The sequence below is a fragment of the Pinus tabuliformis genome, chromosome 1_2 (genome assembly GCF_031772625.1).
Source record: "Pinus tabuliformis cultivar Carrire ecotype Pingquan chromosome 1_2, CPIR1, whole genome shotgun sequence".
NCBI lineage: Eukaryota > Viridiplantae > Streptophyta > Pinopsida > Pinales > Pinaceae > Pinus > Pinus tabuliformis.
Window position 1 is genome coordinate 520,944,398 of NC_142298.1, and position 26,957 is coordinate 520,971,354.

Consider the following 26,957-nt stretch of genomic DNA (forward strand, 5'->3'; position numbering starts at 1 on the left):
TTTTGACTAAGATGAGGATAATGAGCCAATGTTTTGACCTTTCTCTGAAAAAGCATTCGCCCAGCCAAATCTGGCCTAAAACATGCTGAAAATAACAAAGATCAAGTATGAATCATCATAAGTGAAAACCCCTAGGGTGCCCACATTGTGCAATATTGGCAAACAAATTTGGCATTAAGAAAATACAAATTGTAATTGACAGGTTTGAGCTCCAAAATTTCCATCATCGGAGAAAAATGTGTTTGGGAAAAGGCCATAAACATCGGGAGTTTATCCTAGTTTTTTTTATGCATAAACAATGAACATTAATTAATACCATCAATCAGTTATATTCCTGTTCTTGAGGGTTCTTAGGGTTTAAGATCTCATATAGAACCAATAAGAAACTGAAATTCATTAAGGGGCAGAGAAAACATTCGACAAACACTTGCATCTGCAGAAGGAGCCAGTTTTAATTTTCAAGCCTCAAAATACCATTTCTGCCAAATGTCAAACCTACTAAATGCCAATCAGCTACTGATCAATATCTTATCAACAAGCCAAGTGGCTATGAAGATAGCAGTATGTTGTAAATCAACCAGGCAGTGGAAGACTTACGTTTAATAACACCCTTGGTCAACTCCCTTGGGGTTTTCTGCACTAAAATGCCATACCAGCAGTGTCAACTTCAAGCACCATAGAGACCAATTCTCATTCTTGGAACACAATTACTCACCGTGTTCGACCTATAGATGACAGAAGTAGTGCAAGGCAGTTTGCCATTGTAATTTTCCTGACCACAGTTTCACCTGCTGCACAAGCTGGTCTAAAGAGATTGATACCATGTAATTTTTTGTTCTTGCCAGAGAACTTTTTACAAGAAGAGGTAGATAACCTTCATGTTCAAAAACATGCTCTGTAATGTGAAGAGAAACCATGACATAATAAAGATGTTAATGAATCACGACACCCTCATGCTTCACAAACATTGAGGTGATCCTTTGGCTTAAAAAATATCGGCTCCTGCACATATTTCATTGTTGATAAACCTTTAAAAGTTATTGGATGACTGATGTACCCAAGTTGATCCAAAAAGTGTACTTCAAATTAATGAGTTCCACAGTATTGAATTAGCTATTTTAGTATACTTTGAAGAACATACTACCCAAATGTATAATCCCAAAAATAGAACATTCAAAAGAATATAGAAGCCACTTTGAACTTAGGTAAACAATAGATAGTTTGATGGAGATGCATAATGGAAGCGAAAACCTTCATTATTGCTATAGAGAGAGAGAGAGAGACTACCCAATCAACGCCTGCCCTGTACTCATGAAAAAATGCGACTTGATGTTCCCCACCAAAGCACGTGATTTTGATGCGACACTGAACATCAAAAGCCCCACTGTACTTCTTATCTGTCACACCATTCATATATCTTGGAGATATTACCATCACACGATGACCTCGAGCAGCAAGGGCAATAGGTAGAGAACCACAGACATCTCCAAGACCTCCTGTTTTTGAGTATGGAGCAACTTCAGCTGCTACAAAAATAATATTGTGTGAAAGTTTGGTGCGTCGACTTCCTCCTGCCACATCATCCACAGTAACTATTTCACGATTGGGTAAAATATGCTCTTTTCATGTGTTTCATGCATACCTGCAATATTTTAGAAGGGCGAAGGGTTATTGTCATTGATAGTTTGTGCTTTTACAAGATAAATAATGCCTGCTAGAATCTGTAGAAGACCAAAAACAAACAAATTGTCTAATAAACGACACACAATTTTATCAAAAAATTAAGCCAATCATTGTTAAATGCTGAGGGGAGAAAGATGAAAAGTTCCAAAACATCAATTGTGAGAAGTTGAGAACAAGACTTGCTTAGAGAAAACCAAGTAGAGATGCAGAAAGATGAGAAGAATGATAAACTTCAAGGTTACCTGGGCGCAGAAGCGAAAGCGGGGAGCAGGAGCGGGAAGTGACATTTTCAAAAGCTCCCGGTTCGGGAGTGAAATTTTATATAATATATATTTTTATATATTTTGATGCATATATGTCAACAAAAGCATGTAAAATGATGAATTAGATATAAAACCCATAAAAACATAGATTGAGTCCGAACCATATAACATCAATCATCTAGAAGTTATAATCTTCATCAACCACATCCACAAGTTATTAATATACAACATATCAAGTCTCATGATTCATGAATCTTAAAGTTTCAAGCTTTCAAAATTCAATACATAACATTTATCATCATGGAGCACCAAAATTATATAAAAATTCTGACATGAAATGAAATATTATAAAATGAAATGCCACAACAGACATATTGCTGGTGGGGACCAGACCCCTATTGCATGGAGGTGGGTCAATTCCCACGCTGCTGGGATTATCGCTTAACCTACGTATTTATATTACAGGAGAGGAGACAAGGGAAGGGGATATAGACTTACTGTTTTGACTAGGCGATTTATCCTTCCTGTTCCGACTAGGAAACTGAAACAACTTTCAACTTTCACAAAGCATCATATTCATAATTCGTTACCAATGAGTTATAATTGCCAACTTCAAACTTCAAACTTAAATTGTCATATATTTTTTACAAAAAAAATCATAATAAATAAGAAAGAGTCAACAGTTCTAAAAACTATTAGAAACTAGAAAAAACAAGTAAATCTATTATCTATTGCTAATGCTTGGGCCTCTTGCCGCCACAAGAAATGTCTAATTTCTGAGCAGGTCATGGTGGTCTTCTAGGAGTCTCCTCCCGCATAGTCGCACGACCAGAACCAAAAGGCACATGCCCTCCACGTGAGGATGTAGATGGAGGTGGCGGCAGCAAAGGAAAAGTTGTTGGAACTCTAGCACTACTACTAGATGGTGGGCGTGGCATGGTTGTTGTTGCTTCATCATCATCTTTCAAAAGTTCTGCTTCCAATTCTTCTAGATGTATAGTGCCATCCTCCAAATTATCATCCTCTGGGTTGTTGTCCCAAGTTTTATATGATGTATCCTCATAAGCCCGATCACAATAATGACTCAACAACCTCAAGTTGTAGTGCACATAAACCAAGCTTTCTGCCCAGTTTTCATTGAGTTTGTTTCTTCTCACATTATGGATGAAGTTGTAGGCACTCCAACACCTCTCTGCAAAAAAGTATTTACAACCTATGAGAGCACTTGTCCCTGGCCACCATATGCTTCCCACCATGTGAGAGCATCAAATATGTTTCTATCTTCCATTGCATGCAAAGAACCAAACGAACTAGTGCAACTGAAGTATCTGCCTAATTCAAGACACACATTAGCACACTCCTCCTTGTCAGGGACCAACTTGTCTAATGCTTCCATATATCATTTAGATACCTCTGGATCTATATGGGGTTTGATCCTAACCCCACCCCTAGGTTGGCCCAACCAAGATGGAGAGTAGTATTTTAGCATAAGGATATACTCCAAGGCATGTAGTGGAACATTAAGTTTATTCCACCGTGCACACACACAATTGTGAATCTTTGTATACAAGTTGGGATCAATTTCCTGAACAATATCTTTTATTTGCCCCAACATGCCATCCATCTGCTCATACACCTCCCTAGTCATTGGTTTACATGTATTTGCAAAACGAATCATGCAAATAATGGGCTTGGTGAATTGCAAAACTTTCCTCACACGTGTCCAAAACAGACTATCAAGAGCGGAATCCTCCACCTGTTCAAAATCTTGCCTGTCAACTGCGGTTGGAGCCCTATCCTTTAATTCCTGCCAGTGTTGACTTGATACCATGCTAGCCAATGACTCTCTTACCTTCAAAAGGTGCCTAAAGGTGAAGTGATAGCTAGCAAGTCTAGTCTTCGCAATCTTCAACAACTCCAAACTTGAGTGACTGCAAAAAAGCCCATGGGTATTGCTATGACATAAAATAAATTTATCACTTTTTTGCCTCTCTTGTACAAATCACCAATCCATTTGTATTGATGGTTTTTGTTCTTAATAATATCATGTTAAAATTGGCAACTAGGGGCAATTTCCACATTGGGACATCTCATTTGATGGAGATGATGATTGCATTAAATTCCTTTTTTCGAGAGGACCAAAATTGATTTAAAGGTCATCTCATTTGGACAAGCAGAAGTGAGATTTTGAATTTATGCCCACATATGTGCAAATTGTTCAAGTCAGCCACATCATCAAGTAGGCTCAAGAAGCCCAATGGATGTGTCTCTTCACTCACAACGAATTGTATAAATACAAGAGACCTCACACCTCATTTGGTATCATCATCACTCACACATTCTTCTCTCTCTTTATCTGATTTGTTCGTACAGCTATTGGGCAACTTCTCTCTGTCACACGTGTGGCAAGGAAGACGAGTTTTTTGGGCTGAATTGCAGACCGAAATTTCAGAGTTCTGTGACAGGTTTGACCAGTGTTGTTCGAGGGCTCGTTGACCAAGTTTGACTGCATTTTTGGGGTCAAAAGTTTGATCTTTTTAGGCCGCATTTCTGGGCACAAAAATCGAGGAATTTTGGACTGTTTGACTAGTGTTGATCGAGGGTTCGTTGACCAAGTTTGACTACATTTTTGGGGTCAAAAGTTTGATCTTTTTAGGCTGCATTTCTGGGCACAAAAATTGAGGAATTTTGGACCGTTTGACCAGCATTGGCCAATGTAGTTTGACTATAGAAAAACTACAGCAGTTTTCCCTCTCCTTTGACCAAGTTTAACCGATCTGTTTTGCGCTGATTTTGACCTCCTGATCAGGCTGAGTTTGACTGAGGAAGACCGAGTTGCTTTGAGGATGATTTTTTGTTGTTTTGACCAGCGTTGACTTTCTGGTTAGGGCTAAAGTTTGACTTTGAATTGGGCAAATCAATTTGACTTTTGTACTCTCCCTCTACTGAACTTTTGATATAATAATAAGAAGAATTGATCAAAGGGTTTTCCCCACATTGGGGGTTTTCCCTGGCATTCACCAAATCTGGTGTCCTCTTATCTTGGCTTATCTTCTACATTTTGTTTCATGTTTTATCTGCTTTTGCTGTCCATGTGATTATTGTGATTGCTAAAATTGGAAATTGTTATTGGGCTACTAAGGAACATTGAAGTAAATTGTGCTAAGCATAGACACACCATTGTTAACTACAATTAACATGGTTTCAGAGCCCAGGTGAAGACAAAGCCCAAGCAAGAGTGAGAAAAGCAATCACTAAGGAAAGTTGTTGGACAAGAATATTGGTCTAGCTTCAATGATGACTACATCATACTTCAAATCCGAGGACAAGCTCAAGGACAAATCCGACTATCATGCATGGAAGATGACTTTGGATTTGACTTTGGAAGAGAATGATGCTATGGAGTGGTGGAGCCTCCTTCAAATGCACCTGCTACTACAAAAACAAAGTACAAGAAAGGTGAGGTCAAAGCTAAGAAAATTATTGTAGACTCCATTCAAAAGCATTTGGTTGCCTATATTTCTGATTTGGAAACATCTAAGGAGATGTATGATAAGCTGGTTGGGATGTTCAAAGTAAACAATGCAAATCAAATCCTCTTTCTCAAGAACAAGTTGAAGGACATCAAGATGGATAGAGGAGAGTCTATTCAATCCTACTTCATGAGGATTACCGAAATCAAGAATGATCTTCTATCTATTGGAGAAGTTGTTGGTGACAGGGAGCTCACTCTCATTGCACTTGGAGGTCTTACAAGAGCATGGGATGTGTTTAACACCACCATCCTCAACAATGACAGGATTCTGGGTTTTGATGAATTATTGGCTAGATGCACTCAGGAAGAAATAAGGATGATGAAAAGAGATAATCCCTCAAATCGAAATGATCCTACTGCTTTCACCCAATGTTGCAGGAATCGCCCCCCCCCCCCCGATCCAAAGGCAGAATCGCGGATCGGAGCGAATCGATCCGGAATCCCCAGTGGAAGCGCGGATCCGTTTTGGAGGTGGCGCGATTCCGGTCAAAAAATGCGATTCCTGCCAATCCATGTTGCGGCCACCCGGAAGCGCGATTCGGCAGACGGTTCGGGCACGGGGTGGCGCCACGCAACCTGCCCGAAAGCGCACGCCACCCAGGCGCAACCCAGACGCAACCCCGCGGGCAGCGAATTAGACACATTTTTTTTTTAATTTCTTTTAAAGTTAAACTTAACTAGCATGAGGGGGTGGGTTAGGGGGTGGGTTAGGTGAGTTTAGGGTGAGTTTAGGGTGACTTTAGAAAAGAATAAAGCCCCCATTCTCTTCTCATTTGCTCACTTTGAGTTTATGAGAGTTGGAGAAGAGAAGAGAGGAAAGGAGAGGAGAAGAGAGGAGAGCTTGGAGGAGTGAAGAAGGAGGAGCTAGGAGAAGGAGGAGGAGCTTGGAGCAAGAGCTTGGAGGACTTCATCTACAAGAGCTAAAGAGGTAAGTTCAAACCCCAAACTCCCTTGTTTTTTTGAAAAAAAAATTGTATTTTTCTCCTCTCTCTCCTACTCTTTCCCATTGTTTCTACTTGCTCCTTTATTTACAGGTTGTCCACCACCTATATCCATATTCCAAGATGGTGTTCTTTTGGCTTCTATGTATCATTCCACTCTTGGTTTTAATGATGGCAAGGGTGAGGAATAGAGGGGAAGAGGAAGGGGATGAACTTGGTCCTAATAGTAGTGACCCAATGTATGATGAGGAGGAAGGGTTTGAAGAGGAAGGGGATGAACTTGAAGAGGACACTGAAGCACAAGATGGGAAAGGTACATCAAATCCCTTGTGGAACTATGTGACCAAACTTGAAGGGGGAAAGGGTGGTGGATCTTACAAATGGATGTGCCCTCATGGTTGTCATGGAGGAAAACCATATACGGGTTCATATACCCGTCTGAGGAGGCATCTTTGTGGGGTGCTAGACAGTGATGAAAAAAAGGGTCTGTGGGGGTAACCATTTGCCCAAACATTTCAAGTGAACAAAGACAAAAATACATCAAAATAGAGATGGCTGCACAACGAAAAAACAAGAAACAAAAAACTCATTCTGAATCAAGTGCAACCTCTAAATTTGGTAGTTGCCCATCTCCTCATGGTACTTTTGCAACCTCTGGAGGTAGAAAAACAATAGGGGATTTCCTTAATGTTGCTGGGAGGGATGATGTGGATGGAAAGATAGTCCGTTTTCTTTGTGCTTGCGGTGTACCATTCAATGTGCTTCGCTCTCCCTATTGGCATGAAATGGTAAAGGCCATCAATGAAGCCCCAAAAGGATACAAGGCCCCCAACTATGAGAAAGCTAGAACAGTGTTATTAGAAAGAGAAAAAGCTAAGGTTCAAAGAGCTTTGACACGTTTTACACATGAGTGGGTGGATTCTGGGGTATCCATTGTATCAGATGGGTGGACAAATATTAGAAACCAACATTTGATAAATGTTCTTGGTGTTTCTTCTAGTGGTGCAGTATTTATTGCATCTCATGACTCCTCCATCAGTGCAACTGCACCAAACATTGCAGATCTCCTATTGAAATCAATCAAAGATGTTGGTCCGAATAATGTGGTTCAAGTGATCACAGATAATGCAGCAAATTGTAAGTTAGCAGGAAAAATTATTGAGCGTACTCATCCACACATCTTTTGGTCTGGGTGCCTGGTTCACACATTGAACCTTTTGATGCATGATATTGTGAAACACAAAGATTGTGGGTGGATTGCTGAGGTTTACAGGAAAGGGAAGCAGCTCATTAAATTCATCACAGGGCATACAAGGGTAAACTACTTCTATGGCACTTACTCCAAGTTGCAATTGCTTAAAATTGCAAAGACAAGATTTGCTAGTTATTACCTCACCTTTAGGCGGCTAGTGAGGGTGAGACAAGCTTTAACTAATCTGGTGTGTGCTGAAACATGGGATGAAATTAACGTCAGTACAGATGGTGCTAATGAAGTCAAGGACACTGTTCTTGACAGTTACTTTTGGTCACAGGTTAAATATGTTTTGCAATTCACCAAACCAATTTATTACATGATCAAGTTTGCAGATTCAGATTGACCAGTAATTGGGGAGGTGTATGAGCAAATGGATAGCATGTTGGGGCAGATTAAAGACATTGTTGAGCCTAGAGATACCACCTTGTACAATTATATTCGTGAAGAGGTGGAAAAACGATGGGATATGCTAAATGTTCCATTGCATGCATTAGCATATGTTTTGACACCTAAATACTATCATCCATCATGGCTTTCAAAACCAGCACCTAGGGGGGGAGTCAGGAGAAAACCACACCAAGATAAAGAGGTTCACGAAAAATATATGGCTGCATTGAGTAGATTAATCCCTGATGAGGAGGAGGCTGCATTGGTACGGAGACAGGTGAGCAACTATACGAGCAACACTGGTCCATTTTCGAGCATGCATGCAATTCAAGATCGAGAGCATTTTTCTGCTCTTGAGTGGTGGAACATGCATGGAGGGCCTACTCCAATTCTACAGAGTTTGGCATTGCGGGTGCTATCACAGGTGGTAAACACTTCTTCTGCAGAGAGGTGTTGGAGCTCTTATTCTTTCATCCACAGTGTTAAAAGGAACAGGTTGAATTTAGACCGGGCAGAGAGCTTGGTTTATGTTCATTACAACTTGCGATTGTTGTCCCATTACTGTGAAGATGCAAAGTCTAATAAAGACTTGTTGACTTGGGACAAGAATCCAGAGGAGCCCAATTTGGAGGATGGAGTGTTGCGACTAGAGCAATTAGAGGATTCTCTTATCCAGGTATGTCCATTGTGGTATGAATTTTCCAATTTTCCCTTATAAAGCATTTCTCTAATTCATGTTTTTAATTTTTTTGTTAACTAGTGTTTTTTTTTTTGCATGAATTTTTTGAGCGATTCTAGGATGATGACACGGGTGTTGATATGCCACCACCCCCACCCCCATCTGGTCCCTTGGTTTCTAGGTTCCATGGTTCAACACCAACGGCAGGGGGTTCTTCTTCATCAGTTCCAGTGCCACGACTTACACAGGGACCATCTTCTTCATTGCCACCACGTGGAGGCCTGCCATCACGTTTTATTCGTGGTGGAAGGAGGAGAGATTAGTAGATATATTCACAATCTACTTCTTTTTGTCATAGATTACTCATTAGACTTGTAGACTTGTGAATTTGAATTTTGAACCTTTTTGGCTTGGCGGTGACCAAGTGACATATTTTGTAAACATTATTATTTGAATTTTGGACATGACAAATGTTGACAGTTGCTCACTTGCTAGATAAATCATAATATGCTCTATGTTTTATGTTTTATAATATGCTTAAATGTTTTATGTTTTATAATATGCTTAAAAATTTGATGTATGTTTGTAATAGCTAGAATATAGATGATTGTTGTACATACTAGTAACTACAATGGAATCATGGATGCCATATCTATCTTGATTTATGCAAAAATATGCATGTTTTCATGTCTTCTACAATTAATTTGGTATTTGGGATGTTTGTTTTGAGTATAAATGCAAAAAAATATATAAAAATATATATATATAGCAGACGCTTCCGCGGACGCTTCGCTCCCTAGATTTTTGGAAAATGACGCTTCCGCGCTCCGCGCTTCCGCTTCGCTCCCGCTTCGTGCAACATTGCTTTCACCACTCATGCTAAGAGGAAAAACAATGTTGGTCCAAGGAAACAATGTCAAGGATTTAATCTGGGATTCAAAGAAGGAAGAAAAGGAAGATGTTACAATTGCGACAAGTTTGGGCACTATGCTAGAGAATGTCCTCACAAGAAGGATACTCCAAGGGATGATGACAAAAATAACCACAACAACTACAATGGCAATGGCAATCAAAGGATCGACAAGTTCAACAATAAAGGTAAGAGGAATGCTCCCGCTACTCGATATGGAAATGGTTGTCCTCCCAAAAGATCAAGAAATTCCAGGTATGAAGAAAGTAATGTTGTAGAAAAACAAAATGAATTTTATCTTATTTCCGCTTTATCTACTGCCTCTCCTTCGGATACATTCGATCATTGGTTGATTAATAGTGGTACCTCAAGACACTTCACTGGGTGCAAAGAGGCTCTCTCGAATTTGGTTGAAAAGAAGACTAACTTAAATACATTGTGAAAACCCCTCAATACTTAAATACAAAAGAGTGACGAGAGCTTTACATGAATGGTTAATGCGGCACAATACTTGCTAAGGTTTTGCAAATGGGGGAGCAAGCTAAGTGGGCTTGATTGTGGAGAAAAGTCCATAGTTAAGAAAGCTTGAGCCAGAGGCGATCTGGGATGGGTGACCTCCCGGGAAGTCTTGGTTACTGGGTGCAAGCCCTGAAAGTGATGATTAACGCTATGTGATTCATTTCACCAATTTCAATCCCACTTCTTCACCCCTGTGAGCATCACCCGATGCAATGAGTGCTAAGTGGACTATTCAAAAATCATGAAAAATTGGTCAGTTACAACTACCTCTCATGGAAATCATCATAGATGAATGACTTACTTAACGCAGTTGAATCCCAAAAAAATGATATCTAATGTAATGCACCACAAAAACCCCTCAATACTTAAAATACAAAAGAGTGAAGGGAGCTCTACTTGAATGGTTCATGTGGCACAATACTTGATAAGGTTTTGCAAATGGAGTAGCAAGCTAAGTGGGCTTGATTGTGGGGAAAAGTCCACAATTAAGCGCGCTTGAGCCAAAGGGGATCTGGGATGGGTGACCTCCCGGGAAGTCCTAGTTACAAGGTGCAAGCCCCGGAAGTGATGATTAACGCTATGTGATTCATTTCACCAGTTTCAATCCCACTTCTTCACCCTTGTGAGCATCACTCGATGCAATGAGTGCTAAGTGGACTATTCAAAAATCATGAGAAATTAGTCAGTTACGACTACCTCTCATGGAAATGGTCATAGATGAATGACTTACTTAACGCAGTTGAATCCCAAAAAATGATATCTAATATAATGCACTGCAAAAACCCCTCAATACTTAAATACAAAAGAGTGAAGGGAGCTCTACTTGAATGGTTCATGAGGCACAATACTTGCTAAGGTTTTGCAAATGGGGTAGCAAGCTAAGTGGGCTTGATTGTGCCGAAAACTCCACAGTTAAGTGCGCTTGAGCCAGAGGCAATCTGAGATGGATGACCTCCCGAGAAGTCCTGGTTACTGGGTGCAAGCCCCGGAAGTGATGATTGACGCTATGTGATTCATTTCACTAGTTTCAATCCCACTTCTTCCCCCTGTGAGCACCATCCAATGCAATGAGTGCTAAGTGGACTATTCAAAAATCATGAGAAATTGGTCAGTTACAACTACCTCTCATGGAAATGGTCATAGATGAATGACTTGCTTGACACAGTTGAATTCCAAAAAATGATATCTAAGACTAACTTGCAGATCATACTTGGAGATAATGCCACCTATCCCGTGAAAGGAATAGGTATTGTCACTCTTCACTTGAATCAAGGTCAAACCATTCATATACAAGACGTATTGTTGGTGCCCGATTTGAAGAAGAACCTGGCATCTATTTTTGCAATGGAAGATAAAGGCTTCAAAGTAACATTCATTGATGGAAAGGTACGTCTTTGGCAAAGAAACCCTAAAGATGCAATTACACTTGGATTTAGGGTTGATGATCTTTATCAAGTTGGAGGAAGTCATTTGGGAGCCATGTCTTGCGACACTTCCAGAGATTTTCCCACCTTCATTACAAAGCCTTACTTTGGGTACGGAAGATGGTCACAGGTATGCCTAATTTCAACATGAATCATGAAGGTGTTTGTCAAGGTTGTGCAGCTGGGAAACTTACAAGGGGACCATTCCCTTCAAGTGAAAGTCAAACTTTTGATATTCTTCAACTGGTCCATTCTGACCTATCTGGTATGTTGCCCGTAACATCATTAGGAGGATACTTATATTATGTTATCTTTGTGGATGACTTCTCTCGCAAAACATGGATCTATTTCTTGAAGAAGAAGGATGAAGTATTCAAATGGTTTCGTGCTTTCAAAGCCTTGGTGGAGAATCAAACAGGGAAGAAGATCAAAATATTGAGGATCGACAATGGAACCAAATATGAATCAAATGAATTCAATGACTTTTGCAGAGAGGTTGGCATTAAGAGGGAGACAACCATTGCATACACTCCTGAGCAAAATGGAGTTGTTGAAAGGAAGAATCAAACGATCATGGAAACCACCCGTGCCATGCTTCATGATCTAGGTCTACCGAAGTTCTTATGGGGAGAAGCTGCAAATACTGTCATATATGTTCAAAATAGGTGTCCACATCAAGCATTGAATTTCAAGACACTCGAAGAAGTTTTCACTGGTAAGAAACCTGATGTTTCTCATTTTAGAATATTTGGTTGTCCCGTGTATTTTCATGTGCCTAAAGAGAAGAGAAACAAGTTGGGAGCATGCAGGAAGAAAGGAACATTTGTGGGCTACAGTGAAAACTCAAAGGCATATAAAACCTATGTGCCTAGTCAACAAGATGTGGAAGTAAGTCATGATCTTACATTCAATGAAGACACTGCTCTTGGGAAAGCCAAAGACCTCCCCATTCCAGGAAAAGAGATTGATGATGCTACAGGAAACCAGGATGAACCTCCATCCGATGAGCCTATGACTGATGTTGAAGGTCCGATGGATCTCACTGATCCACCTCCCGGTGATCCCTCTTCCTCAAGAAAAATACCTTTGTGACTCAAAGACACTCTCAAAGATGCTAAAAAGCATATTGCCCCAAGAGGGACATTTCGTGAAAGTAAGAAGCCAAACAGTTATCATGGGTACCTTGCTGCTATGAGTATTATTGTTCAATCTGAGCCTTGTACATTTGAATAAGTCATGAAACACCAAGTATGGAAGGATGCAATGAATGAGGAGTACGAATCCATCATGAAGAATGATGTCTAGGATGTGGTTCCAAGACCCAAGGACAAGTCTGTGGTCACTTCTAAATGGCTTTACAAAAAATCAAACATGGAGCTGATGGGAGTGCTAAAAAATACAAGGCCAAATTCCTTGCTCAAGGCTTCTCTCAAAAGGAAGGAGTGGACTATGATGAGATATTTGCAGCAGTTTCCCGATATACCACTATTCGTTTGATTATTGCTCTTGCTGCCTCCCAAGGATGGAGCCTACAGAAAATGGATGTTAAGACTGCTTTCTTGCATGGCTCGCTTAAGGAGGAAGTCTACTTGGAGTCTTGGAACAACCTGAGGGGTTCGAAGTGCAGGATCGGAGGACACACGTATGCAGATTGAAGAAAGCCCTCTATGGGTTGAAGCAAGCCCCCAAGGCTTCGTATGAGAGGATTGATAGCTATCTTATGAAGTTGGAATTTACAAGGAGCGAAGCTATCCCTAACCTATATTTCAAGGTTGAAAATGACATGCCTCTCATTATGGCCCTTTATGTGGATGATCTCTTTCTGACAAGTGCAGACCCTCTCATTTATCAATGCAAGAGGGAGTTGGCTTCCGAGTTCAAGATGAAGGACCTAGGACTGATGCACTAGTTCCTAGGTCTGGAGCTCTGACAAAAGCTTGTGTCTACTCCAATGGAACTCAACTTCAAGAAGCTATGCGGAAGTGTTGTTAGGCCCGAATTGGCAAATCCTTCCAAATATAGACAACTTGTTGGGGCCATGATGTTCTTGGTAAACTCTCTTCCTAACATATGCTTCACTGTGAATGCGTTGAGTCAATTTATGGTCGAGCCTCATCACATACATTGGATTTCTACTAAGAATCTCTTAAGATATCTCCGGGGCAAAATCTATTATGGACTGAGATACATTATCGGGAGTTTGAGGTTGCATGGATATACAGATGTTGACTGGGCTGGTAGTGTGGTGGATCGTAAGCACGTATGGATGTTGCTTCTCATTAGGGTCTTGCTTCAATTTCTTGGATGAACAGGAAGCAGAAATTGGTTGCACTAAGCATCGCCGAGGCCGAATATATTGCAACTAGTATGGCCTGTTGTGAAGTTGTTTGGTTGAGGGAGCTCTTCAGTGAGCTATTTGAGCACATGTGGGATACCACCATGATCTTCTACGACAACCAAAGTGGGATTTGCCTTTCAAAGAATCCCGTGTTCAACGACTGCTCCAAACACATTAATATCAGGTACCATTTTATCCGGGATATAGTACAACGGGGAATAGTAAGGCTTTCAACACATCAGGACTGATGAGCAAGTCGCAAATATCCTCACGAAGCCTTTGGGGAAGGTCAAATTCTTAACCTTCCGAGACAAACTTGGGGTCATGAAAAGACCCTCTCATGAGGATCTTGCTTGAGTTGGACATTGAGCTCTGGGAGCTCTTAGGGGCTTGGGGTAATTCTTGGAGCTATGAGCGACCATAGGATGAGTGGTTCACCTTCCCCTATGTGGTGCGTTGTGTACAGGGTGAGCGATTCACCCCCCCCTGTGATACCCCATGGTGACATGTGTGTAGGGTGAGTGGTTCACTTTCGCCTACAATTGACATATGCATAGGATGAGTGGTTCACCTTCTCCTACGGGATATGAGCAGGATGAGTGGTTCACCATCTCCTTCTGATGCCCCAACATACATCCTACATGTAGTCTGGGACTCATGGGAAGTACCTCTCATCTGGCCAATGAGTTGGGAAACGTGGATAGGGACCATAGCACTATCGATGGACACATCGTGTATTGTCGTACTCCCTATGTCTAGGATGCATGGTGTTCAACAACTTGATCTGGGATCATTTGAGGTTCTACCTCTGGACTGACTTTCATCAGTGGAGAGTGGTAAGGTCTTATGACTCACTCTCGATCGATTCTTCTTCATTATTACTTCATGGATCAGCAAAGCAGAGACGAGATGATACATGACGACAAGATGGCATGATGATCAATGACGACAAATAGATTGGCAGGTGGAATTCTCCCTAGTTGAGAGGGAGTGTTAAAATTAGAAACTAGGGCCAAATTACACATTGGGACAACTCATTTGATGGAGATGATGATTGCATTAAATTCCGCTTTTCGAGAGGACCAAAATTGATATAAAGATCATCTCATTTGGACAAGCAAAAGTGTGATTTTGAATTTATGCCCACACATGTGCAAATTGTTCAAGTTGGCCACATCATCATGTAGGCTCAAGAAGCCCAATGGATGTGTCTCTTCACCCACAACGAATTGTATAAATACAAGAGACCTCACACCTCATTTGGCATCATTATCACTCACACATTCTTCTCTCTCTTCATCTGATTGGTTCGTACAGCTATTGGGCAGCTTCTCTCTCTCACACGTGTGGCAAGGAGGACGAGCTTTTGGGCTGAATTGCAAACCGAAATTTCAAAGTTTTGTGACAAGTTTGACCAGCGTTGACCGAGGGCTTGTTGACCAAGTTTGACTGTATTTTTGGGGTCAAAAGTTCGATCTTTTTAGGCTGCATTTCTGGGCACATAAATTGAGGAATTCTGGACAGTTTGACCAGCGTTGACTTCAAGGTTGACTATAATTTGACCGCAGAAAAATTACAGCAGTTTTCTCTCTCCTTTGATCGAGTTTGACCAAGTTGTTTTGGGCTGACTTTGACCTCTTGATCAGGCCGAGTTTGACTGAGGAAGACCAAGTTGCTTTGAGGATGATTTGATATTGTTTTTACAAGCGCTGACTTTCTGGTTAGGGATGAAGTTTGACTGCAGCAATTTACAAGGTTGTTTTGACTTTGAATTAGGCAAATCAATTTGACTTTTGTACTCTCTCTCTCTCTGTTGAACTTTTGATATAATAATAAGAAGAATTGATCAAAGGGTTTTCCCCACATTGGGGTTTTTTCCTGGCATCCGCCAAATCTAGTGTCCTCTTGTCTTGGCTTGTCTTTTGCATTTTGTTTCATGTTCTATTTGCCTTTGTCAATGTAATTATTGTGATTGCTATTGGAAATTGGAAATTGTTATTGGGCTACTAAGGAACATTGAAGTAAATTATGTTAAGCATAGAACAGGCAATTGTTAACTAAAATTAACATATCATACATCAAAAAGTTCGTTATGTGAACCGAACACCCAGACCAAAATATGTTGGGGTATCTATCCTCAATAATTGCTCCCGCTACCTTACAATTGGAAGCATTATCAGTGGTGACTTGGTGACATTGTATGGCCCAATACATTCAATTGTTTGAAGTAATGGTTTTGCAATGTAGATGGCAGTCTTGAACTTTTCTGAGTAATCATATGCTAATAGGAAGATTGCACCATTAATAGACACAACGAGAACACTTATCAATGGCTTGCCTTTTACATTTGTCCATCCATCAAATACAATGGATACCCCATGCTCATTCCAAGAATTTGTCATTTTACCCAAAGAATGTGCTATTTTTTCTTTTTCATGATCAAGTCCCACGGTTCTAGCCTTGTCATACCCAGGGCTCTTATATCCTTTGGGGGCATCATTAATGGCAAAAACCATTTCATGCCAATAAGGTGAGTGAAGAACATTGAATGGTATCCCACATGCATAGAGAAATCAGTAAATTTTTTAATCCACATCATTCCTACACCCTTCGTCAAGGAAATTTGATATGGTTCTATGCCTTAAAGAGATGTTTGTTCCTATGCCTCCATATCCACCGCCATGGGAGGATGTTGATGGAGTTCTTTGTGCATGTGATTGTGGGCTATCATGTTCAAAGGCACCCTTTGATCTTTTAGATCTGTATTGAGCTTCCTCCTCTTCCCTTATGTATTTGATTCTTTGTGTTGTCGACACATTTAAACGAGTTTTGATTCTTGTTTGCTTGTCTCCATCCCATGGCCTTTTCCCACAGAAGTGTCTTCTGGCACAGGTGTATAAACCTGTGTCAGTGTTTTTGCAATGAAGGCATGTAAATTTAGTGGTTCCACCCCCTTTCCCTCCTTCAGGCCTAGAAACATATTTCCACAATGGGGTTTGGTCTGGTTTAGTTTTTGTGCCCTCATCATCTCCACTCTCCTCTTCCTCCTCACCAAGGTACTCCTCTCCAGGGTTTTCATCAAATCCACTAAAACCCACTTCTTCATCCTCTTCATCATGATCAACCCTCCTCCTTCTACTCTCCAACACCATAATAACAAAAAAAAGGAACCAACAACAAGAGAATGCCAAGCCATATAGCCATGATGTTTGAAGTTTTGAGCCTGCAATAAAACAAAGGAATGGGAATGGGAAAGAGAGAAGAGAACATTTCATTTAGCAATGAACATATAACACAAATGCTAGATTAGAGTGTAGATCCTACCTCTTTGGCCTTCAATCCTAAGCTCCAATCTCCCTTTCAAGCTCCTCAAGCTCCAAGCCTCCAATTCCAAAATCCCTCCTCTCTTGCTCTCTCACTGTGCAAATGGTGAATAATGGGAGGGGAGGAGAGCCTTTTATCTTTTTTTCCCCTCCCCTTATTTGCCCGTCACTCTCCCATCTACCGCACGGCTTTTTCGCCGGCAGGAGATCATTTTTTGAGGGAGTGCTCGCTCCCCGACCACTACCTCCTTAAAAATTTCACTCCTGGAGCAAAAGGGAGCGGTTAGGGAGCGACCGCTCCCTCATTCGCTTCCTTAAAAACAGGGAGCGCAATTTTTTTTAGGGAGCGAATTTAAGGAGTGCGCTCTTGAGGCCGCTCCCTATCCGCTCTCAAGCGGAGCGCTCTCCGAGAGTGAATTCGAGTGGGGGAGGGCGCTCCCCCGCAACCCAGCTCTTGGTTAAGTCAAAGTCAAATTTTTTATGATATTAGTCCAACATATTAATTTTTGGATTAATAAAAAATGGTTTTTGAGAGATTCTATTTTTCTTCAAAAATAAAAAATTAAAAAAAAAAAAATTATGGAGATTAAAAGAAGATCAAGTTATTTTCAACGAATGGGATTACTTTGACAAGGATCAAGCCAACTAGACGTTATTTCCACTTGGAGGGGTTTATTTCTCTCTCATTTTCTATATAAGGAAGCTACTAAGCTCCTCTTGTCATCTTTGAGTCTGGATAGTCTTGAAAATCATTTGTAACTGAGCGAAGCTCTGCTGGATATTTTTTGCACTTAATAAAAAGTCTTTGAGGTTCAATTCAAGGTGTATCTCAATTGTTGATCTATGGTATGTGTTAAATATTTATTTGATATGCTTTGAGCTACAATATTGTTGATTATTTTTCAATTGTTGCAAAACGGAACATCTATTAGTACAGGTATCTTGCCTTAGGTGTTGGGTGAGAGTAAATACTCTAGATCTAGCAAAGTTTGGCAAGTATCTCCAGGCTTATAGATCTAATGCACGAATCAAGTCCCTCTTGTTTAATAATCTATCATTGGAAATGCACTAATATAGGTTACTCCAACCCTTGGCCTGCAAGTTCATAAACTGAGGGGATCACACCCTTGTTTGGCTCCAAGTCTTAATCTAACAATTTTTCTATGCAATAGGGTTTTGCCATCACACAAAAAATTTAAAATTCTATTTTCTCAAAATTATTTCAAGTTCATTACTGGGGTTTTAAAGATTTAATTTGCTAATAAGAGCAAATATTTTAGATTTGTAAATATTGTGAATATTTGTAAATAAATCTAACCCATGTTTATTTTTGAAGTTTTGTAAATAGTTATTAGGGTTTTGGGGTTTTATTCCAATTCTTTTTATATATTAGGCTCTTGGGTTTTCTTCTTTTCATTTGTGCAGGGGATAGCTCAAGGTTTTAAAGCAGCAATTATTTTTTGAGCTATTCATTCAAGAGAAGGAGGTTGATCTAGACCCTAGAGGGTAAGATCTAGCCTTTCCGGCCCCCAGAAACTCAATGCTCAGCCAAAGAAGGAAGCCACCAGCCTTTTGTGACCTTTTGAAGTGATTTTCAGGTGAAATTTTGCATTTTGCAAGCGTCTAAGGGCTTGTGGTGGGTAGTCGCAGCCCTTATGGGCTCTTTCAAGCTAGACGCAACCCTTTTTAAGCAGACCGCAACCCCTTCTTGGGGTTTCTACCCAACCGGCAGCCTCTAGAGGCTTAGTCATAGGCCCTAGAGGCCTATTTGGGCTGGCCACAAGCCCTAGGAGGCCTTTTCCTCCTAGCCGCAACCCTTAAGGGCATTTTTTCTTGGCGGCAACCCTTTTGGGCAAATTTTGAGGAGGTCATAGACCTTAGAGGGCTTCTAGCCCTAGACCGCAGCCCTATTTGGGCATTTGCTCCTTGATCTGGTCTTGTGTGAGCTCCTTGTGGGGTTTTGCAGTCACTTTAGGCAAGTTTAGGGGTTTGGCATCATATTTTGGACTAATTTTTGTGGTTGCAGACCTAGCGCATCATTCGAAATTATTTTGAGTTGATTTCTATCGACTTGGATCATAAATTTTGAGTTTATCTAGCTAACAATTGGTTTTGCAGATTATCTAGCCTCTTGGGCAAAGGGTTTCAAGGGCCAAAGTTTCCAGACATGTCATCAACCAGCACTAGAAGCCCTAGTTTCAGTCACAAGAGGGGTGATCCATTTGATTCAAGGCTAATACTTGTGTTTCAGGTGTTTATGAGAGCTCTAGTGCACTTTGGGAAGTCAACCAGCCAACTAGCAAGGCCCTAGGGCCAAGGGTTTGCTCTCTAGCCCCAAATTTATCATTTCTGTTTAATGATCAGATCTGATATATCCTAATAACAGCAGTACAACTCTGAATACACACCCTAAATAAGCCCTAAAAACCATTGGCATAAGTCTACATTCACTTCACAATTAATCTCAAATTATAAGAAAGGCTTATTTCATGACTTCTATGGTTTTCTAGCTAATTTTGGGCAGCTGAGATAAGTATTTCTGAGTTTGATCTGAATACTTATGAATCTGACATAAGTGTTGCAGCAATGAAATTTAGGAATTTTAGTGCTAGAGTTTGACTCTAAACAGTCTTAATACACTTAAGAAGTCATTTAAGCCTGGTTTGACAAAGCAACATAAATAGTTTTACTCTAATTGGATAAACTAATTATTGTTGTCTTGCTGGTCACTCTTTGCATTTTGCATCACTGACATAATTGTGCATTTCAAGATTTGCATATAAGTGTGCTCTAATAAAAATCAACCTCATTGTGAAGAGAATCTAATTGCATATCTTGTTGAGGAGCTTGAATAATGGTTAATGATCTTGTTTATTAAGGAACATTGTGTCTAATTGCTAAAGTGATATAACATTGTTCTTGTTCCTTGCCATTAACATTAAGATTGCTAATCGATAGAATCACTTTACATTCCTCAGTATCACACATGGCTTCTGATTAACACATTGAATTGGTGCTTCTTGATCTTATTTGTCATTATTTCAAAAGCACTTGTATTATTAAGTCATTGTGATTAAATGATCAATTAGAGATTGCTTGTCTCATTGTTACATTCTTTCATTGGTTCTGAAGCACTTTAATAATTTAATTAGCAAATTTTGTTTCATTGGCACTATTGCTTTAATGAGATTTGTTCTTGTAATTTCACTTTAAGTACTTGGTTCATGCTCTTGTATTAAACATCTAATTTCAAGTAATTTAACTCAAAGTACTTAAAGGGTCATTAATAATCTCACTTAAAGTTATCACTCATTATCTTGCATATCATTCTAGGGCTAGTACTGCATTAATTATTTTACCTCCAAGCATAAGCTTGGTTGAAAGAAGAGAGGACCACCTTTCTCACCCAGTTTGCGAAGTTCAGACCCTCACTTGTGGTTAACACAGTGACCGTGCAGTGATCAGGGCCACAGTCCCTACAATGCCGAAGGCATCGGGTGGTTAGAACCCCAGGATAGGTATTGTTAATAAAGCCATAGCTTTCTTCCCCTTGGTTTCTCTCCACAACCTACACTTGAGATTAACTTCAAAACAGTTGAGAGAGAGGACTCACTTAGATAGGCATTTAATCTAAAATTTATCCTGAATCTGCATTTCACTTACTTCTAGGTGTCGCATATCATATAGGATAGTTTTCATCCTAGCAACAACTATTCATCCAGTAACTTGGACCTTAATTCATATTGTGCAAATAAATCGACTCCATAAAGCACTGGTCTCCCAATAATCTAATTAAGTCATGCTAATAATTAAACTTGTCAATCATCATTAACCAAGTTGCTAGACCATTCAGTTGTGTCTCTCGAACTTGTTGATTCCTGACAAGTCTTTCATCGTCACATTTCATAGGGACTACCCCCCATAGCCTGCTTTAGGGAGACAGCTAGAACAGTGAGGACGGGGATCAGAGTGACAGCGCCCACCTTGATTTGTTGTCACACCCACCTGTACAATTTGGGTGGCAACGGGGTCCACCCCCATGGCTTCACTAGGATTAAGTGTAGACGAAGGAGTTGAGAATTGAGTGACAGCCTCAACTCGAGACTTGCCCCCAAGGCCACACCAAGTGGAGTTAGAGATTTTCGCCACGATAATCCCAGGTGTGGATAAAGGCAGCAACAAGAGGAAGTCCCATGTATGCACACTGAAAAAATGCCTTATACGGACTTAAGCAAGCACCTCGCACATGGTATTCTACGATTGATGGGTACCATCTTGGATTGGGCTTCACCAAGAGTGAGGTGGACTCCAACTTGTACTATGTTCATGTTGATGGTGAACCACTTATCATGTTACTGTATGTTGACAATCTCTTTCTGACAGGATCAGAGAAGCTCATAGGGATGTGCAAGGAGGACCTTGCTTCGAAGTTCGAAATGAAGGATATTGGATTGGTGCACTATTTTTTTTGGAGCTGGAGGTGTAGTAGCAGCTAGGAGAGATTTTATTAGAGCAAGGAAAGTATGCAGTTGAGATCCTAAAGAGATTCAAGATGGAGGATTGTCGGATGATGTGTACACCCATGATTACCAACTTGAGCAAGCTTATTGCTTCTGAAAGTGAGTTGGTGGATCCCACATTATACAAGTAGTTGATCAAGTTGTTGATGTATTTGGCTAATACTAGACCGAATGTATGCTTTGTAATGAATACACTCAACCAATTTATGGTGGAGACAAGGAGAGTTCATTGGGTGGCAAGGAAGCATGTGTTGAGGTATCTTTGTGGCAAAGTGGACCATGGACTCAAATATGTCAGAGCTAGTAGAGTGCAATTGCAAGGCTATGCAAATTCGGACTGCGTCGAGAGTGTAGTGGACAGGTGTTGAGAAATCACTAGGGCAACAATTAGGGTTTATTTCTCTTTACTTGATAATTGCTTGTGATTATGTTTTGGCTTCTTTTTAATTTTGTTATGTTTTGTTCATTAAACAATTACCAAAAACCATAAACCATGAAGATCACAAAAAGATAATGAACAGAAGATGTAGGCTCCAAGTTGTTGAGAAATCTAGGGCATCAAGATTAGGTGATTTTTCTATTAAAGATAACTGCTTGTGAATGATTTTAACTTCTTTAGATTAGGATCTTTTATTTACTTAGATTATTATTGTGTTCTTCTTCATCAAACAGCTACCAATGCATAAACAATAAAGAGACAAGAGATACAATATGTCGGCGATCAGCCAGGGCCAAAACCTCTCCGACTTTCGAGGAAAACCCACAATGAATTCTTCTTCTTATAGAGACTTCAATTGACGAATATCAAGATTCAAGACCTAGACCCTTGACCAAGAGCCCTCCAAGACCAAATCAACCTGGCCTTTGATATTTTCACCTTCAGCTTCAGTTCTTCCCCGACTCTACTTCGACCCTTTCACTGCACTTCATTTTTGCAATTATGAAATTTTTGGATCTGCGATTTGTACTACATAAACCCTAGGTTACATGAGGGAAGAGATCATGGAGAGATTTGTCCTTCTATGCCTTCACTATGCCTTCACTATGCCTTCCTTGCCTTCTTAGTGAACTCGGCCCTCCAAGTAGACCTTGTTGATACCAATCTTAAATACTTTGGTGTGACTGTAATTCGTCCTATCTGCAGCAGATCGAAACCCTAGATCATTTCACATGTGCGACAAAAAATAGCCCTAAAACAAATCCAAAATAGCTCGGCTTTTAGTCCCTTCTTCGCTTGGATGGAAGCTCTTCTTATGTGTTTCTCGCACTTCTTCTTGCTTCAGACCTTGACCGAAATTCTTGTTCACAAATGAAGGTCGAGCTACCTATTTATAGAGGTTTGCTCATGTTAATAGCCAACATGAGAGATTCTTAGGCCGAAATGTCATTTGGTGTAGGTTCATTACTCCATCTTAAGGCCGAGTTGCTGGAGGTGTTTGAGCTTTGCCTTGGAGGGTCTTTTGACTCTTTCAATGACTCACATACATATGTAACATGCCCAAGAAGGGTCCTTCATACAGACATTGACTCAATTTGACTTTATAAAAAATCCTAAGAGCTCACAATGGGAGCTTTAAATAAAAATAAAATTCCTTACTCATGAAACCCATGAGTCAAGCATTACAAAAATAATTTTATTTTTCTTCTTTACATCAATTACATAAAAGCACAATTACACATGTCATTAGGAAGACCAAACCTAGTTACACTTTTCAACACTCCCTCTTAACTAGGGAGGTATCCATAATCCATACAATGTACTTAAACATTCTCAATCTGAAGAATTCTCATAAGAAGAGTCGGATTGGTAACCCATCTGTATAGCATCATATCAACCAGCATTGTCACATAGCAAGGCCTTGACTAACAGCTCTATCTCTCCACAAGATAAGAGCAAAATGCTGGCAAGACCAATGATGTATAGACACCCTCATCATTGTCTCTCTCGAAACATACCACACTTGAGTTCTCTTAGAGTATGTTCCACCAAGACTATTCTTATCTTGGATTCCCAGTCCTCAAAGAATATTGGTCCTCTACAACTACTCTTATCTTGGATTCCCTAACTCATCCTCAAAGAGCATCAGATGCCATATGTTTACCCAATCCTCTATTCTGTCTTCCCAAGTGAAGACAAGAATGATGTGTCTATCTCTCCCTCTCAACCATAGGAGGACATACCTATTCCAATGAAGGAATGTACTTATTCCTACGGAAGGAATGTACCGAAGCTCCCTCTTGTCTTAGGAATTTGCCTCGAAGTTTCTACCAAGTTAGAAACTTGTTTCTAGGCTCCCTCTTAATTAGGGACCTACAGCAGCGCTTCAAGTGGAGATGATGGGACAACCAGCTGCTTGAAGAATTCCTTATGATGTCATGAACTTCTTTTCTTTATTCAGGAGTCTTCATGTTTTGGGACTTCTTCGTAGGGCACAAACCATTCATCACATTCATCCATGAGTTAGTCATGTCAATATTCCTTTTATCGGAAAGTGATCAATCAGTTCATATCTGGCCTTCCTTCATGCCACGTTGCCTTTTTCATGCCATGTTTCCTTAAGGATCTTTCATCCTACTACATGGACATCAGTGGTGAAAGATATCCATAGCTCTTCCCTTGGCAACATTGCATAAGCCCATCCAGATATCATTCAAAAATAAGGAATGAACATTAAATCAAAGTTACATTCATGATGATCTTTCATCACTACATCTTCTAGTTCGCATCCGCATCCTACATACACATTGACACATCTCCAAAAGATATATACTGTCAAGGGTCTCTTTCTTTTTCAGACTTCATCAAAGTCTTCATATCTTTCATGGAGATATCCTTGTCAAATCTATCAGTCCTCGGATGTTGATTATCTTTTCCATAGCTGCATATTTCATGATCTCTTCCTTTCTTTCTTCATACATTTGGTTCTAAGAACTTCCAGTCATAGTTCTTCCAATTTTGTCAACCAACTCATATTTCATATGAGAACATATTATGTTGATTTCATCTAGATAATGTGTGAACCATGCCTTCCTGCATCTTTTCAAGGGAGGAAATTCTTTCTTTTGACCATGCTCTCGAGATGGAGCATTTATCCATGTTACCTGCAACCATATGACATGACTCTACAATATCGAATACAAGCATACATACCTCATTTTCCTTTAGGTCATCTAGACTTCTCTTAGCAGCTTCCTTGATTGAAAGAACTTCAATCCCTTGATCTGCTTCACTTCTTTTGTCATCATCCCATGAATTCCCACAAGTTGGAATTCTTGATGAAACACTTGCTTCCCTTTGATTGGCGAACCTTCCGATGAAGATTCCAATAGAGGATCTTGAGTATCCTCATCCAACAAATGTTTTCTTTTGACTGGTGTATGATGAGCTTTGTACTAGATGACCTTTTTCTTTTCCCATAAGTGTCACTTATGCTTCTAATGAGGTTACCAAGGGTTATATCCTTCCATAGGTGACTACCATAGGCTTCTATTTCAAATATTTTTCTCTATGATTGCGAGTTCTTGCTTTTAATGCTTCTATGATGCCATGATGCATCCTATCATTTTCCTTAGAGAATGATCACAGCCATATCTTACAACAGAAAAACAGGAACTTGAAAAGAACTAGGTGAGGAAGACTATCTCAATCATAGCAAAGGTCTCTTACTTCCTCTTTCTTGGACTTCTTCTTTTCAACTTCCTCCACTTCTTCGGTGATATGGGCTTCTTCTTCTCTACCTCTTGTGTTATTGTCCTTCTTGAGCTTAGGACAATCTCTTTTGTAATGCCCATATTCTTGACATCCATAGCATTGAATCTTAGCTAGGTTATTCTTCTTTTTCTGAGGACCAAATTTCCCAGACTTTCCTCTTCTCTTTGCCATAGCTGCATATGCTTGATTTTACTCACCAGATCCTACATCATTTTTTGCCTTCAATCTGGTTTCTTCAATTTTGCATAGAGACCATAGATCCTGAAATGGAATAGGCTATTTCTTCGCCTTGAAGTAAAGTTACCCCACTCCTCTGGTAGTGCATTTAGCCCTAGAGTGGTCATCTCCTTGCCAAACCTTATTTCTCCCATATCTTGAAGTTGATCTCTTATCTCAGAATCCAGATATCCTCATAAAGTATGAGGATATTCCTTCTTCTTTCGATATACTTAGCTTGTAGAGTTTTTGCCTTAGAGAGATAGCTTGAAGATAGTTCTCTTCAAGAATAATCCTTAACCCTACAAAGAGGGAGATCACTTTAGATCCTTTGATGGTAATGTCCTTGTTGATGATGATCAAAGATGACTTCTTGATGCTTCTTCGATGATCTTCTACAATGGTAAGGTCCTTGCTTCAACGAGAGGAGACTACCTTAGAACTTCTGAAGATGGAGACAACGTCCTTGATCTTGCTTCTCTAGTAAAAAACTTGATTTATAAGTTCCTTCATCTTGAGTAGGGTCTTTGTGATCCTTTTGATGACTTGAGGATCCCAAGACTTCTGCTGGTGTAGACTTCTTCTTCAATTTAGGGTTTTGATACTTCTTTGTAGATCTTGACTCCAAGATGTTCTTAGATTTGCTTTGATGTCTTTTTCGAGATTTGATCCTTGAGTGTTCCTTGATAAGATGCCCTTCCTTTACTTTGTCACCGTAGCTCCGATACCATGTTGAGAAATCTAGGGCATCAAAATTAGGTGATTTCTCTATTAATGGTAACTGTTTGTGAATGCTTTTTACTTCTTTAGATTAGGATCTTTTCTTTACTTCGATTATTATTGTGTTGTTCATCAAACAACTACCAATGCATAAACAATAAAGGGACAAGAGACACAATATGTAGGTGATCAGCCAAGTCCAAAACCTCTCCCTCTTAGAGGAAAACCCACAACGAATTCTTCTTCTTATACCAACTTCAATTGATGAATACCAAGACCTTGACCCTTGACCAAGAGCCCTCCAAGACCAAATCAACCTTGCCTCTGATATTTGGACCTTCAACTTCATTTCTTCCTTGACTCTACTTTGACCTTTTCACTGCACTTCACTTCTACAATTCTGAAATTTTCAGATCTAAATTCGTACTGTAGAAACCCTAGGTTTCATGAGGGAGGAGATCATGGAGAGATTTGTCCTTCTATGCCTTCCTTGCCTTGTTAGTGAACTTGGCCCTCAAAGTAGACCTTGTTG

General features: G+C 40.0%; 1 protein-coding gene across 1 annotated transcript in view; it reads right to left on the reverse strand.

Annotated features, from left to right (window-relative positions):
* The window catches only part of SS1 (glycogen/starch synthase, ADP-glucose type), a 217,422-nt gene that overhangs the window by 105,638 nt on the left and 84,827 nt on the right, over nucleotides 1-26,957 (reverse strand). The window contains exon 2 of the mRNA XM_089395502.1: nucleotides 1,288-1,642. Coding sequence (XP_089251628.1) covers nucleotides 1,288-1,434 — 147 coding nt within the window. The 5' untranslated portion in view covers nucleotides 1,435-1,642. The remainder of the gene's footprint in view (nucleotides 1-1,287; nucleotides 1,643-26,957) is intronic.